This window comes from Suricata suricatta, chromosome 6, assembly GCF_006229205.1.
Source record: "Suricata suricatta isolate VVHF042 chromosome 6, meerkat_22Aug2017_6uvM2_HiC, whole genome shotgun sequence".
Lineage (NCBI taxonomy): Eukaryota > Metazoa > Chordata > Mammalia > Carnivora > Herpestidae > Suricata > Suricata suricatta.
The window spans coordinates 45,772,314-45,786,866 of record NC_043705.1 but is presented as its reverse complement, the minus strand read 5'-3'; the positions used below and the strand labels follow the sequence as shown (position 1 = coordinate 45,786,866).

The following is a 14,553-nucleotide window of genomic DNA, read 5'->3' as shown; positions in this document are numbered from 1 at the left end:
CATTTAGCCATGTTTTTCTAAGATGGAAATTCCACAGAGCATTGATGGGAGGACCAGGTGTTGAGAAAAAAACATGAACTAATATACATGCTGGGGCTTTAAAGATTATCTTGAGTTTTTTTTTTTTTTATTTTTTAATGTTTTATTTATTTTTGAGAGAGAAAGAGAGACAGCATGAGCAGGGGAGGGTCAGCGAGAGAGGGAGACACAGCATCTGAAGTAGGCTTCAGGCTCTGAGGTAACTGTCAGCACAGAGTTTGACGTGGGGCTCAAACCCACAGACCGTGAGATCATGACCTGAGCTGAAGCCGGACACTCAATTGATTGAGCCACCCAGGCACCCCTATCTTGAGATATTTTAGGTAAAAAGAAATATACTCTAGATATGTTCATGAACCCAAAGGGGAATTTTCCCATATTTTGTAATTTTTAAAGTGTGAAGTCAAGGAAAGATTTGAAGAACAGGGAAACTTATTACTAAATGGTTACTAAACACTCATTTTCTGTCCAAGGCTGTACATGCTGCTTATTACTGCCTATCTTCTGTGTTCCAGGCTATATGGAAGTAGTGCAGATACCAAGAGGCTCTGTTCATATTGAAGTCAGAGAAGTTTCCATGTCAAAGAACTATATTGGTAAGTAGCCTATATTGCTAGAATTTTTTAATTACTAAGGAAAACCAGTGCAGTATCCTGCTGTGAAAAGACATATTGCTTGGGTAGAACACTTTCATGCTAAAATGAAGGAAGTTTCAAATTTTATAAGACCACACATAAGACTTAAACAAAAAAAATTAGTAGTTTATAGCTTACTCTTCACTGGGTTGTCTATTTGATTTCTAAGAATCAATTTCTTTGACTTATTTATATTTGATAAAATTCATTTATTATTTATTATAAGTAACTTTTGAAGAGTATTGATAGTATATACATATAAGTTATAGATATGTAAATAAATACATAGGTAATAATACAATTATTAGTATGAATTATTAATTAATATACATGCATATTATGTATATTATTTTTTAAAAATAAAATATGTATTTTATTTTTATTCTGAATGTCACATGAATGAGATCATAAAGTCTCTCATGTCTGGTGTTTTTCACCCAGGATAATGCTTTTGAGATTCATCTAAATTTTTGAGTAATAAGTTGAGTATTATCTGAAGTTTCTTTGTCTTTTTCTTTTTTTTTTTTTGCTAAATAATATTCCATTGTATGGACATAGCATAATTTGTTTATCTACTCACTTATTGGATAATTGGGTCATTTCCAGTCTTTGACTCTTATGAGTAAAGCTTCTTTGAACATTTATAAACATTGTGTAGACATATATTTTCATTTCTTCTGGATAAAAACCTAGGACTAAAATGGCTTTGGGGCGCCTGGGTGACTCAGTCAGTTAAGCGTCCGGCTTCGGCTCAGGTTGTGATCTCACAATTCGTGAGTTCGAGCCCCGTTTCGGGCTCTATGCTGACAGCTGGCTCAGAGATTGGAGCCTGTCTTCAGATTCTGTGTCTCCCTTTCTCCCTGACCCTCCCCTGCACACACTGTCTCTCTCTCTCTCTCTCAAAAATAAATAAAACATTAAAAAATAAAAAATAAGTAAAATGGCTTGGTCATGTGATAAGTACACATTTAATTTTATAAGAAATTACCAAACTATTTCCCAAAGTGGTTGTTATCACTTATAGTCCCCCAATAATAAAGAGGAGTTCTGGTTGCTCTACATTCTTCTCAATACTTGATATTGTTGGCCTTTTAAATTTTACCCTTACAGATACTTTTTGTGAAGTGTCTCAAAAGATATTTTGCCTACTTTAATTTTTTTTCTTTTAACCAAATTATGAGTCCTTTGTATATTCTAGATACAAGTCTTTTTTCAAAGACTTATGCATACTTTTTCCTAGGCAGTGGCTTATTTTTTCCTGTTCTTAATGGGTCTTTTGATTTTCACGAAATTTACTTTATTAATTTGTTTATGGATTATGCTTTTGTGTCCTACCTTACAAGTTTTGCTACCCTCAAGGTTGCAAATATTGTCTTCAATGTTTCTTCAAGAAATTATAAGTTTTAGCTCTTATGTTTAGATACATGGTCCATTTTGAGAGTTCTTCTATAAGATATAAAATAAGTGTTCAGTTTTTTAAAATATGGATATTCATTTACTATAGAACCATTTATTGAAAAGACCATCATTTCCCTCATTGAATTACCTTTTAAAGATCAATTGAATATGAATGTATGCTATTTCTGTTCCCTCCCATTGTTATATATGTCAGTGTCTATCTTTTCTTTTTATATTTTTTATAGCATGCAAACTAACAACTGTTTTTATATTTTTGCTTATTTATTTATTTATTTATTTATTTATTTAGAGAGCACATGAGTGGGGAAGGAGCAGAGGGAGAGAGAGAGAGAGAATCCCACCCATGTTCCATGTTCAGCACAGGGCTTGATCCCACAACTCTGGGATCATAACCTGAGCCCAAACCAAGAGTCAGACACTTAACTGACTGAGCCACCCAAGCATCCCTGTGGGGGGTTTTCCTTAAATAAAAACTACATTGTATTAATTAATGGAGCTCTCCAGTAGAATTTGAAAATTAGAAGCATTAGGTTATCAAATTTATTGTTCTTTCTCAAAATAATTTTTGCTTATATAGGTCCTTTACGTTTAGGCATGCATTATAGAATCAAATGATCATTTTCTACAAAAGAGATTACATAGAATGTATAGATCAATTGGGGGAGAATTGACATCTTAAAGATATTATTTTTCAATATATGGAAGATTTACCTGCATATTTATTTAAAGCTTTATATTTGTTCACCAGTTTGTTCATCAGTGTTTATTTTTCAGTGTACAGGTCTTGCACCTGTTTTTTTCTTAAATCTACAACTAAATATTTCATGCTTTCTGATGTTTTTATAAATAGTATTGATATCATGAACAAATGAATGAGTTTTGTCAAACGCTTTTTCTCTATCTCTTAAGATGATCATATGCTTTTTATAGTAGTGTTTCTTTTCTTGATCATGTTAGTGAAGGGCTTGTTAATTTTATTGATCTTTTCAAAGAACAAGCTGTTGATTTAAATAATTTTTTCTATTATTTCCCCATTTTTCATTACATTGATTCCCAGTGTTCTCTTTACTGCTTCATTTTTTCATATTCATTTTGTGTTTATAATTTTTTAGCTTCTCAAGATAGATTGAGTTAAAATTTATTTTCTACTCCAACATAAGCATTTTGCACTATAAATTTATCACTAAGCACTGTTTTAATTTTATCCCATATGTTTTCTTTTTTAAAATTTAGTTTTGTTTCTTTTTTTAATTTACATCCAAGTTAGCATATAGTGCAACAGTGATTTCAGGAGTAGATTCCTTAATGCTACTTACTCATTTAGCCCATCCCCCTTCCCACAAGCCCTCTAGTAATCATCTGTTTGTGTCCATCTTTAACAGTCTCTTATGTTTTGTCCCCCTGCCTGTTTTTATATTATTTTTTTTTAATGTCTTTTTTAATTTATTTTGGAGAGACAGAGAGAGACAGTGTGACCAGGGGAGGGTCAGAGAGAGAGGGAGACACAGAATCTGAAGCAGGCTGCAGGCTCTGAGCTAGCTGTCAGCACAGAGCCCGACGCGGGGCTCAAACCCACAAACAGTGAGATCATGACCTGAGCCTAAGCCGGCTGTTTAACCGACTGAGCCACCCAGGCGCCCCTGTTTTTATATTATTTTTGCTTCCCTTCCCTTATGTTCATCTGTTTTGTATCTTAAAGTCCTCATATGAGTGAAGTTATATGATATTTGTCTTTGTTTGACTGACTAATTTTGCTTAGCATAATACCCTCTAGTCCCATCCACATAGTTGCAAATGGCAAGATTTCATTCTTTTTGATTGCTGAGTAATACTCCAGTGTGTGTGTGTGTGTGTGTGTGTGTGTGTGTGTGTGTGTGTGTACCTATATAACACATCTTCATCCATTGGTCCATCAATGGACATTTGGGCTCTTTCCATACTTTGGCTATACTAGCATTATGGATAATGCTGCTATAAACATTAGGGTGCATGTGCTCCTTCGAAACAGCACACCTGTATCCCTTGGATAAATACTTAGTAGTGCAATTTCTGGGTCGTAAGGTAGTTCTATTTTTAATTTTCTGAGGAACCTCCCTACTGTGTTCCAGAGTGGCTGTGCCAGTTTGCATTCCCAAAGCCCATATATTTTGATACATTGTATATTCATTATCACTCAGTTTAAATTTTTTTATTTACATTGTGACTCATGGCGTAGAAGATATTGTTTAATTTCTGAATATTTGAGGATTCCCCCGATCTTTTTTGTTATTTATTTCTAATTTAATTCTCATATGAAGGGAGAACATACTTTGTGTGATTTTCATTCTTTTGTTGAGATATGTTTTCTGCCCCAGCATGTGGTCTATTGTAGTAACGTTCCATGTGCACTGGAGAAGAATTTATATTCCATAAATGTCAACTAGATTAAATCAGTTACTTAATCAGATTAAACTAGTTAATAGTTTTAAGTTTTCTATATTTTTACTTATTTACTTATTCTTACTTAAGCAGTTATAGAATCATGTTTCTCACATTAATTTGTAAGATTTTGCTACATTTATTTTGCAACTTTGTTATTAGGTGTGTAGACATTTAAGATTGTTATATCTTCTTGACATTTGAGGATTTTATTATTATCAAATGTTTCTCTTTATCCCTTATAATAATCTATGACCCAAAGTATATTTGTCTGATAGTAATATAGCCATCCAGATTTCACCCAAATTAGTGTTTACATGGCGAATCTTTCTCCATCCATACACTTTTTACATGTAGATGTTCCAGAATTTAAAATGTTTCTTGTAGGGGCACCTGAGTGGCTCAGTAGGTTAAGCATTCAACTTTGACTCAGGTCATATCTCTCAGTTAGTGAGTTCAAGCCCTGTATTGGGCTCTATCAGTGCAGAGAGATTCTCTTTCTCCTTCTCTCTCTCTGCCCCTCCCCAACTTGTGCTCATGTGCTCACTCTCTCTCTCTCTCTCCCTCCCCCTCGCTCTCAAAAAAGAAACTTTGAAGAAATGTTTCTTGTAGACCACATGTGGTTGATTTTGATTTTTTTATTGTGTCTAACTATCTTTGCTTTTTTAATTGTAATCTCCAGATTAGGGGCATAGTGGTTGACCACTTTTCTGTAAAAGACCAGACAGTAAATATTTTTAGTTTTATAGGATGTGCAGTCTTTCTCAACTATTCACTTCTCCTATTGTAATGTGAAAGCTGACATAGGTAATACATTAATGAATGAGTGTGGCTATGTTCCAGTAAGCTTTATTTACAAAACAGGTGATAGGTCATAGTTTGCCAACTCCTTGTCTAGATCATTTATATTTAATGTAATTATCAATATCATTCAGTTTAAGTCTACCACATCTAGCTATTTTTCTATTTATTTTATGTATTTTTATCCTTTATTATTATTTTTTTTTGTCTTTTAGGTTAAGCAAGTATTTTGTACCATTCCATTTGATCTGAACCAATGGTTTGTTATATACTTTGTTTTATTTAGTGGTTATGCTAGCATTTAAAAAATTTATCTTTAATTTATCATAATACACCTTCAAATAATGTTATGCCATTTTTTTAAAAATCAAGGCCCTTACAATAGTTTATTTCCATTGTCTCCTTCCATCCTTTATCTTACTTTTTGAATACATTTTATTTCTCTATATGTTATAAACTGCATAATACATTGTCATTATTTTAGTTTTAAAGAGTGAATTACTTTTTTTAATTTAAAAATAAGAAAAATTATTTTCTATTTACCTATATAATTGTCTTATTTGGTATGGTTCCTTTGTTTGTATAGATCTGAGCATCCATCTATATATATCTTGTAGTTTCTGGTTACTGTATTTGTTTTCCTTTAAAATCCTTGAGTATACTATAATAGCTCTTTAAAAGTCATTGCTAATTCCATAATTTCTGTCATTCTTGGGTCTACTTTTTCCTTGGTTTGGATCATATTTTCCTGCTTCTTTCCATTAGTATTAATTTTTTATTGGATGTTGTACATTATGAACTTTTTTGAGTGTCTGGATTGTGTTTTCTTCCTTTAAATAGTATTAAATAACTTGTAGATGAGCTACTCTTTTGGGGATTGTTTTTGAGTTTTGTTTGGGTTAGTTCAGAGTATCCTTTATTCTTGAGTTTGCTCAGCCCTACTAAAAAAGGTGTGATTATTCTTGGGTCTCTCCTGAATGTCTTAGTGGTTGAAACTCTGATTCTTGCTCTGGATGTTTTTCTGCCTTTAGTTCCCTAGTAAGATTTTTTTTCCTGACTTTATGGAATTTTCTCCTATGCATATGTAGATTGGTCTTCAGCAATTGATTCCCTCTTTCTACTCTAGATCTCTGGTCCTGAAAATTCCAACTATCTTGGCCCTCCCAATTTCTGATCTCCCGCTTAACTCAGTGAGACAACCATGGTTTGCTTGGGTTCTTCCATTCTACACTGACAGAAAGTGTCTCTACTACTCAGCTTGTTTGTCTTCTTAGCTGTGTCACAGTCCTGAGCAACATCTTAATAACAGCTGATTCACATATTATGTGAGTTTTCCAGTTATTTACACTTGGAGGGCAAGTTCAGTACCAGTTATCTCAACATGGAAAGAAGTGGAAAGTCTGTTTAGTTGGTGTTTTATCCTTTAAGACAGATTTAGACTCTTCAGGAACCCCTGGTGAGACCTGGATGGGTTCTTATTCCCCCGGAACTATCCCCTTTGAAAAGTCTTTCAAAAATAAGACCATAGCTAGAATGCTTCTTTACATAGAATACTAGTGTTATCTGGCAATCCTTTTATTTAAGCAAATATCTTTATTTTTATATATAATTTTGGATTCTTTTCCATGTTGACAAGACTCAAAAATAAGATTTCTGGGGTGCCTGGGTGGCTCAGTCAGTTGAGTGTCTCTGACTTCTGCACAGGTCATGATTTCACAGTGCATGTCATCAGCCCTGCATTGGGCTCTGCTTTGGATTCTGTGTCTCCTTCTCTCTCTGCCTCTACCCTACTTGTGCTCTGTCTCTGTCTCTCAAAAATGAATAAACATTAAAAATTTTTAATTAAATAAAATTAAGATATCTAACATCAATTTTTTTCCTTTAATAATGCTCTGTCCCTAATTCCACATCTCTTATTCAGTAAATTCTTGTTCAGTTCTTAAGTGTTTGGTATTTTTCTGAACTATAGAATAGTACCAGCAAAAGCAAGTTAGGATCCATTCATTAAGTAGTTGAGAAAATAGGAAATGAGAGCTAAAATGGAAGGAGAATTCAAAGATACTGGCTGCAGGGGGATTGTTTTTATTTTTGCTTTTACTATTTTGTACTATGCAGTCTCAGATATCCTTATATAGCCCGAGTTAATGTTGATGTGTTAAATGAGACAAAAACTACTGGAAGAGTCGAAAATAAAAATATCAAAGTACAAGAAAAATTTAAGACTAAATAATTCTTAAAATTGGTTGGTATGTTCCTAGCTCATAAGATTAATTCAATTTAATTTTGACAATTAAATGAACTTTCACAACATATCTGAAGTCAAGAAAATACAGGTAATTTGCCAGGCAGACAGAGTTGGGGGAATGGAAATAGTCTATAATATTAAGGACACATGGCAGAGGTCCAGAGAGTCACAGACTCTGTGCACCATGACCCTTTTAATTCCTTTTGGGCTGTTTGTCTTGTTTGTCATTGTCAAATTATGTAATCATTGTAAAAGTTATCATCTTATTTATTTATAGGAGTTTTTGTTTAGTTGAGCTAATAAGCATTTTCCAATCACATATTTTTTAACTCTTTAATTCATTATTTTCCCATAGAGGTTTAAAAAATTATGCATGCATATTTATTAAACTTATTCTCTATAGTTTCTGAGTTTTTTGTCATGCCTTAAAAGCTTTTCATACCCCAATATTATTTTTAAAGTTCCACCACATTTTCTTTCTAGCATTTTATTATTTAACTTTGTTTACATTTAAATACTTACCCATCTGGCATTTGTTTTTTATCTCATTTTTTCACTGTTTTTATTGAAGTGAAATTCATGTAATAGAATATAATCGTTTTCAAGTGAACATTTTACTGATATTTAGTACATTCCAAAACATTTTTGTCTCCTCAAAAGGAACCCTGTGTGTCCATGAAGCAGTTACTCTCTATTCCTCCACCCCTGCAACCACCAATCTGCTTTTTCTCTTGATGGATTTTCCTGTTCTGAATATTTCATTAAATGGAAGCATATAGTACATAACGTTTTCTGCCTAGCCTCTTCCATTTAGCCTATTATTTTTGATGTTTATTTTCATTGGAGCATGTGTCAATACTTCATTCCTTTTAATGGCTGAATAATATTCCACTGTATTCTATATATCACAATTGGTGGACATTTGAGTTGTTTCCACATTTGGCTATTGGAAATAGTACTACTATGCACATGTGTTTACAAATATTTGTCTTGGTATCTGTTTTCATTTCTTTTGGTTTTATACCTAAGAGTGGAATTACGGCATTTATTTGCATTTAAGGAATGAGATATAAATTCAGCAATTCCTCTTTTTTTTCTCAAAAGGTTAGTCTTTTGTTTAGTACCATTTCTTATTAGCTTTCCTTTACTAATTTCCCTAGTTAATGTTTCTTTTGTTGTATCATGTCGATTAATGTTTCCTTTGTCGTATACTAATTCCCATATGTGCTTGGGTTTGTTTCTTAACTGTTTGTTTGGTTCCATTGTTCTATCTGTCTGTATGATAGTACCACAAGTTCTCTTCACCTCGTATTGCATAATTATCATTTTAAGTTTTAGACAAGAAAGGCTACTTCCTACTCTCACTCTCATCACCAATTATTGATTTTGTTATAATTCCCCATGCTAGTTCTATGTGTTTATTCCTCCATTTAAATTTTTCCTTTCCTTTTATTAATGACATTATAAATACTTAATATCTTCTTGACATTCACATGGAAAATTATCACATTATTTTGTATTTAAGAAAATGGTCAAGGGGCACCTGGGTTCCTCAGTGGGTTAAGTGACTTCGGCACAGGTCACGATCTCACGGTGAGTTCAAGCGCCATGTCAGGCTCTCTACTATTGGCTAGGAGCCCACTTCAGATCCTGTCTCCCTGCTCCTCCCCTGCTTGTTCTCTCTCTCAAAAATAAAGATGGAAGAAAAGAAAGAAAGAAAGAGCGAAAGAAAGAATCCCATCTCTAAGTGGAAATGAATATTATTGTACACTCCAGTGCAGTTAATAAGTGGCACTGTGGCAAATGACATTTCACATTTTTAGGTAGACTGTGGTTTTTTTCTTTAGCTTTGAAATCCGAAGGAGATGATTATTATATTAATGGTGCCTGGACTATTGACTGGCCTAGGAAGTTTGATGTTGCTGGGACAGCTTTTCACTACAAGAGACCAACTGATGAACCAGAATCCTTGGAAGCTCTAGGTCCCACCTCGGAAAATCTCATTGTCATGGTAAATGTGTCCTTGCCTCTTAATTTCTACTGCTTGTTATTTGCCCTGTGAGGTACACAGGAGCAGGCTTTATTATGTTTGTTTTATAGGTGGTGAAATTAAGGTTAATAAAGGTAAAATGGTTTGCCCAGGGGTATAAAATTTTGTGTCAGGTTAGGCCATATTGCTCCTTCTTTATGACTATTTTTCTGTGCCTACTTGAACAATATTTTTATAACCAAACAAGACAGATGAGGAAAATGCCTCTAAATTACCCATGAAAATGAGGGGAGAAAATTCAGTATAAGTGCATGTGTTCTAAAAGTTATCTTAAATTTCCTATGAGACTTACTTTATGACATTTTCTTCTTCAAAAGAAATAATAAATATCTGAATGAAGCCTCATTGTATTTTAACTATCTTCACCAGTTATTTTCAATGGCAGGTTCTGCTTCAGGAACAGAATTTGGGAATTAGGTTTAAATTCAATGTTCCCATCACTCGGACCGGCAGTGGAGACAATGAAGTTGGCTTTACGTGGAATCATCAGCCTTGGTCAGAATGCTCAGCTACTTGTGCGGGAGGTAAGACACCCACTAGGCAGCCCACCCAGAGGGCAGAACGGAAAGCACGATATATTCTGAGCTATGCTTTGTGTTTGCTAAAGAAGCTAATTGGAAACATTTCTTGCAGGTTTGCTTCAAGCTGTAATTTAGGAAAAGAAAGTTTGCTTTAATTATATTATATTCCATTTGTTTTTAACCTCATGTAATTTGTACAGATTTGTTGGTAAAATACATCTTGGCACAATGAGTGTCTCTGCTGGTGCTTCTCCCAAGACTATCTTGAAGGTGGGCTGATTGCTCTCGGTGATCACATTCTTGGTAAACAACATCAAGAGTTTTAAATAAGAAAATGAGCAAGAATCAGACGGCACAGATGCAACTTCTTGTAATGGGGGATGAGAATGTATGTCTGTGTGCTAGCGTGTCTGTGTTTGTGTGCTTGTGTGTTTCCCATAAACCTATTCAAACTCCCTTCTCCAGCCATCAAAGTTAAGGGGCTATATACTGGGATACTATGATAATTCCTGGTGTCTGGGTCTCTGGGTTAATGGTGTATGCTGACCCCATTATAGTCCCTCAGAGAGGTAGCTGCTAGGCGGTGGTTGGTGATGTGTTGGTTGTCCCATGTGCGTTTTTCATGGGTGCCTTTTCCCCACAATTTACTCTATTCCTAATCCTCCTCCCTCTAGTGGCCACCAATGCAATTCTTTACCTCTGGCTGGGAGAGCAGGACAGTTGGCTTCCTTCAAAGCCAACACCCTTGCTGCTGCATGGACTGGTGAGTAGAAGTGCTGTGCAAGCAGCATCTTCCTTCTCTCTGGAGACTAAATGCATCGCCTCCACCGTACACCTTGGTCCCAATAGACAAGGCAACAACCCTGTCCAACAGGCCTGCCTAGGCTGGGCTAGAGCACCTCACCATTCCAAAAAGAAAGATTGATTTTGAATAGTGATATTTAGAATGGAAGAAATAGAAATAAAGTGAATCATCCCATTTTACCCCATTTCCAATGCATTACCTCTGATCCCTTTCTAAACTGCCCAGAAACATATGATTTAACATGGACTTTATCCTCTCTTGTCTTGTACTTGCTGAATTTCTAAACACCTCGGATTTTCAAGGCTTGACTAGGAGAAATTATTTTCACAGAAATGATTATTATATAACATATTCAGTTTTTTTAGACTCATACAGAATTAAATCATTGTTAGCTATAACTCCAACTTCAGTAGTAAACACTATATAAAACATCAAAAAACCCACAAATTAATAATATTAATAATTTCTTCTCCTGTGTGAGGTGTCATGAAACATGGTTATACATAATTTGTGGCATATTTTAAAAGATCTCTAATTCCTGCACATTTTATGTGTGAAATGGCTAGTGATTTATAATATAAAGTTCTAAAAACTATAAAGCATTACGATGTATTTTAATAAAGTAAAAGATATTTGAAATTAATTGTTGAAGTGAATGCCATTTTATTATATTTTGATGGCATTTATACAGATATCTTTCTTTGTTCCAATAAATTCATTTTTATTCAATCTATAAATTAACTTTATCCCTTTCACATACCAAAAAAAAGTCTTCATGATAACAGCATATACATAAAGACCCTGAAGTATAAGGTAGGATAAAATTATTAAGGAAGAGTCAAAATAAAGTTTAGGAAGTCTAATGAGGAAAGTCTAAATGTTGAGGTTGATTAGCTTGGAGAAGAGAAGGCTGAAGAAAAGCATATTAGTATCTTCAAGTCTGTGACAGAATGTTGAATGAGAAATTCTTAGTGCCTGTTCATCTTTGTACTGAAAATTGCTATATTTGGGGATGATTTAGACAGAGTCTTGTCTGAGGCCAAGGAGGGATTAAGTGAATTCTCAGTATTCCTTCTAACCCTAGGATTCTTTTGTTCAAAAGGGAGATAGTTCAACAAAAAGGGTGGGGGTTAGGCTCTAAGAACTGAATTTAGAAGAAAAACTTTGATTGTATTAAAGATGTATGAAAATTTTTAGAGTTTTATTCTTTTCCATAACAATTGCATTGAGAAATCATAATACAAAAATGATTTCTTGTGGTAGGGGATAAAACAAAAAGAAAAACAAAGAAGGAGAAAAGCCCTGAAAAGAGAATTTTCTCTATTTTTTGTACTTCTTTGTTTTGTTCTGGAGCCACTGATCCTAGATATTTGAGGTGGTTCTGGGAACTGGAATTCTGCTCATTTGTGTGTGAGTATGACAGCAGTCATGAGGCCATTGCCTTCTTTGGAAGAGACATGTACAGTACTTGTTGGCAGGATAGTGTGAAGAGCTGCAACTTGTCTGGCTTGGTAAGTGGTTCTCAAATTGTGGTCGCTGGACCAGCAGCATCAACATCACCGGAGAATTTATTAGCAGTGCTAATTTGGGGGCCCCATCTCAGACCTACTGAATAAAACTCTGAATTGGCCTCCACAGTCTATGTTTTAGCAAGCTGTCCAGGTGACTGTGATGCTTGCTCGAGTTTGAATACTACCGATTTGGTTGACTGAGAAATTGAAACCCAGACACAAAAAATCTATACCTCCCTCACTGACATCTGTGCATCTCTCTAGACTCATTTTGCATCTAGAACACTATCTGGAATACAGTATTCACTCAATAAATATTTATAGATGAGTGGATGAGCAAAAGGAATTAAGTAGTTTTTTTCCAATGTAGGAATTGAGAGTTTAGAATTGTTAATTTTCTTCAGAAGTGGCAGTTCTTAATTGGAATATTTCAGTCTCATCTTTCCGGGTGGTGCTAGGTATCTTGAGGACACCAAAACTTTTAAAAATGGAGAAAGAGAAAACATGCAAGATCTCAAAGAGCTTTCTATTGCAATCTTACAAGCCCCTTCTGTGTTCTCACTTATGACTGTCCTGCATGTGTTTTATTAGTGGTAAATAAAAAAGGTTAGAATTTGGGAGCATTGTTGATAGCTTTCTCTTATGATATCTTTTAAGATAAGAAGTTTTGAGACTGTTTTTCTGTTGCTTAGCAGACCCAATGATAAATCTAATGCTGTAGGAAGCATTGCTGATGATTCAGTCTAAGTAATGGTCTTTTCTCTGAGTAAATGATGAAACACTTCCTGAGCCTGAATAAGAACATTGAGATGCTATGGGGTGTTGTCTTCAGGAAGAATGTGATTTTTAAGATACAGTTGTAACTCTTTCTCTTAGAGAAACCCAAGTCCACTGAATTAAATTTTAATTATCTTCTGAACCACTGTTAACTCCTCCTAGAGTTTTGTTTCTTACCCACAGTGTTAAATACTCTGTGATTTATCTGATCTCAAATTTATATATTACCACTGTATTCATGATTAATGTGTTAATTGAAAGTTTGGCTGGGTAGAGAGAATTATATTATTTTTAAATACAAAGATTTAAAGGCTTTTTTTTAAAGTAGTAATTTATGCTACTGTGTCTTCACAGTATAGCTTTTAAAAATTAAAATAACAAATACTGTGTATTTATCCTTTGATTTTAGTCATATACACTTGCTTTTTACTAATATTTGGCTGGATATGTGGTCCTCTGATTTGAACGTCAGTATCACCTGGATATCCTGTTCAAACAAGATTGCTAGGTTCTGCCTCTAGTTTCCGAATCAGTAGGTCTGCAATAGACACCAAGAATTTGCACGTGTAACAAATATCCAGGTGCTACTGATGCTGGTGCTTCTGCTTCAGGAACCATACTTTAAGAAACATTGAGCCAGAGACTTCGATTTCATAAGGTAAATGCTTATTAAAACAAAGTGGCAAATCATTTAGGTAGTAATCCATATTACAGTTGTAATCTATATTACAGATAGTATTTTTAGTGATAAATGGATCTACTGCCCAGCCATGTAATAATAATGTAATAGTTTATAAAATATTTTATGGTACCTTGTTGTATTTGATCATCAACAGTACCATGAGCCTAAGCATTGCTATTATTATTCCTATTATATAGATAAAACCCAAGCGAAGTAACTTCTCAAAATCAAGGCTTAGAAATTGAATGTCTAGTGATTTTTATTTCTTTTATTTTAATTTTAATTTCTTATTTTATGAGAGAGTGTGTGTGAATGGGGGAGGAGCAGAGAGAGGGGAAAGAGGATCTGAAGCCTACTCCTTATGACAGCAGTGAGCCTGATGCAAGGCTCAAAGTCATAAACCACAAGATCACGATCTGAGCTGAAGGTGGATGTTCAAACAACTGAGCCACCCAGGCACCCCTATCTAGTGATTATTTAAATGTAGCATTCTCTCTTAATAAAGATGGTCCCTTATCTTGAATAGAGCTTTTCCACAAGTTGGTGACCTTCATAGAGCAACATGATAGATATATCTCTACTCAAAAAACAACCCTCCTTCACTAGTTTGAAATTTTATTTCTTCAAATGCTTTACCTCAAGGAATGGTT

At 34.3% G+C, this 14,553-nt stretch overlaps 1 protein-coding gene across 1 annotated transcript in view; it reads left to right on the top strand.

Moving 5' to 3' along the window:
- Positions 1-14,553, top strand: part of ADAMTS6 (ADAM metallopeptidase with thrombospondin type 1 motif 6) — a 265,952-nt gene that overhangs the window by 200,367 nt on the left and 51,032 nt on the right. The window contains exons 17-19 of the mRNA XM_029942319.1: positions 555-635; positions 9,405-9,568; positions 9,993-10,131. Coding sequence (XP_029798179.1) covers positions 555-635; positions 9,405-9,568; positions 9,993-10,131 — 384 coding nt within the window. The remainder of the gene's footprint in view (positions 1-554; positions 636-9,404; positions 9,569-9,992; positions 10,132-14,553) is intronic.